The 940-nt window shown below is 45.4% G+C and overlaps 1 protein-coding gene across 1 annotated transcript in view; it reads right to left on the reverse strand.

Moving 5' to 3' along the window:
• Nucleotides 1-940, reverse strand: part of jakmip3 (Janus kinase and microtubule interacting protein 3) — a 20827-nt gene that overhangs the window by 11234 nt on the left and 8653 nt on the right. Inside the window, exons 10-13 of the mRNA XM_008300775.1 lie at nt 854-916; nt 666-764; nt 470-568; nt 318-371 (exon numbers count right to left, since the gene is read on the reverse strand). Coding sequence (XP_008298997.1) covers nt 318-371; nt 470-568; nt 666-764; nt 854-916 — 315 coding nt within the window. The remainder of the gene's footprint in view (nt 1-317; nt 372-469; nt 569-665; nt 765-853; nt 917-940) is intronic.

The following is a 940-nucleotide window of genomic DNA, read 5'->3' on the forward strand; positions in this document are numbered from 1 at the left end:
TTCCTAATAGGACAACACAACAATATGCAAATAACATGGAAACATCACATCAGTGTGTCAGTACGTCATGATCTGAGTCAAACATCATATCAGTAACAATCAAACACACAGTTCACATGTCACCTCAATGTCAGACATGTAAACATGGACAACATGTCATCCGAACATGGACATCAGACAGATATGTGGAACCTCAGAAGGTTAGATCTGTCTAGGATCACATGTTTCAGACAACATGCACAGATCTAGAACTGGTGATGTCATGTTTATATGTAACAGGCACGTACATGTACAAAATAAATTCAACATACACTTACGGCGTTATCTCCCAGAATGTCCAGCTTCTTCATCAACTCACTGATCACAATGTCCTAAAAAACCCAATCAGACAAACACAGGTGTGTTCAGGTGTACCACGGTGTGTCAACTTGTGCCCAGGTGTGTTTAGGTGTGTTCAAGAGTTACTCACAGTGACTCCCTCTGCCTCACAGTAGATCTGCAGAGGACTGAGGCCTTCTGGGAAATGTAGTTGTGGGAAGTTGATGGCAGGTGAGCGTCGCTCTCTCTCCTGAACAGCAGACAGTGTTTCCATGGAAACATTGACACAGCGTGTTAGTTCCTGCCTGTTATGAACTGTATCTACCTGTTGTTCACCTGTGTTTTACCTCCAGCTCTAAGATCCTGAACTCCAGCAGCTCATTCTGGTCTCTGGCGTCCTGGATGTCATCTTGCAGTCGCAGCTCTTCACCTTCCATCTGTCTCACCTGTAAATCAGCAGCACCCACCTTCATCAGAGCCTCACAAAGCAGCAGAAAGCAAAGCTTCAAATGAAGCCTTGATCAAAGTGCTTCACCTTCTCCACCAGCTCCTGGTTCCTCTGATACAGCAGCTGCTTCTCCTCCACCCACTTGACATCCTGACAGACAGACAGACAGACAGA

This window comes from Stegastes partitus, unplaced genomic scaffold, assembly GCF_000690725.1.
Source record: "Stegastes partitus isolate 25-593 unplaced genomic scaffold, Stegastes_partitus-1.0.2 Scaffold1587, whole genome shotgun sequence".
Lineage (NCBI taxonomy): Eukaryota > Metazoa > Chordata > Actinopteri > Pomacentridae > Stegastes > Stegastes partitus.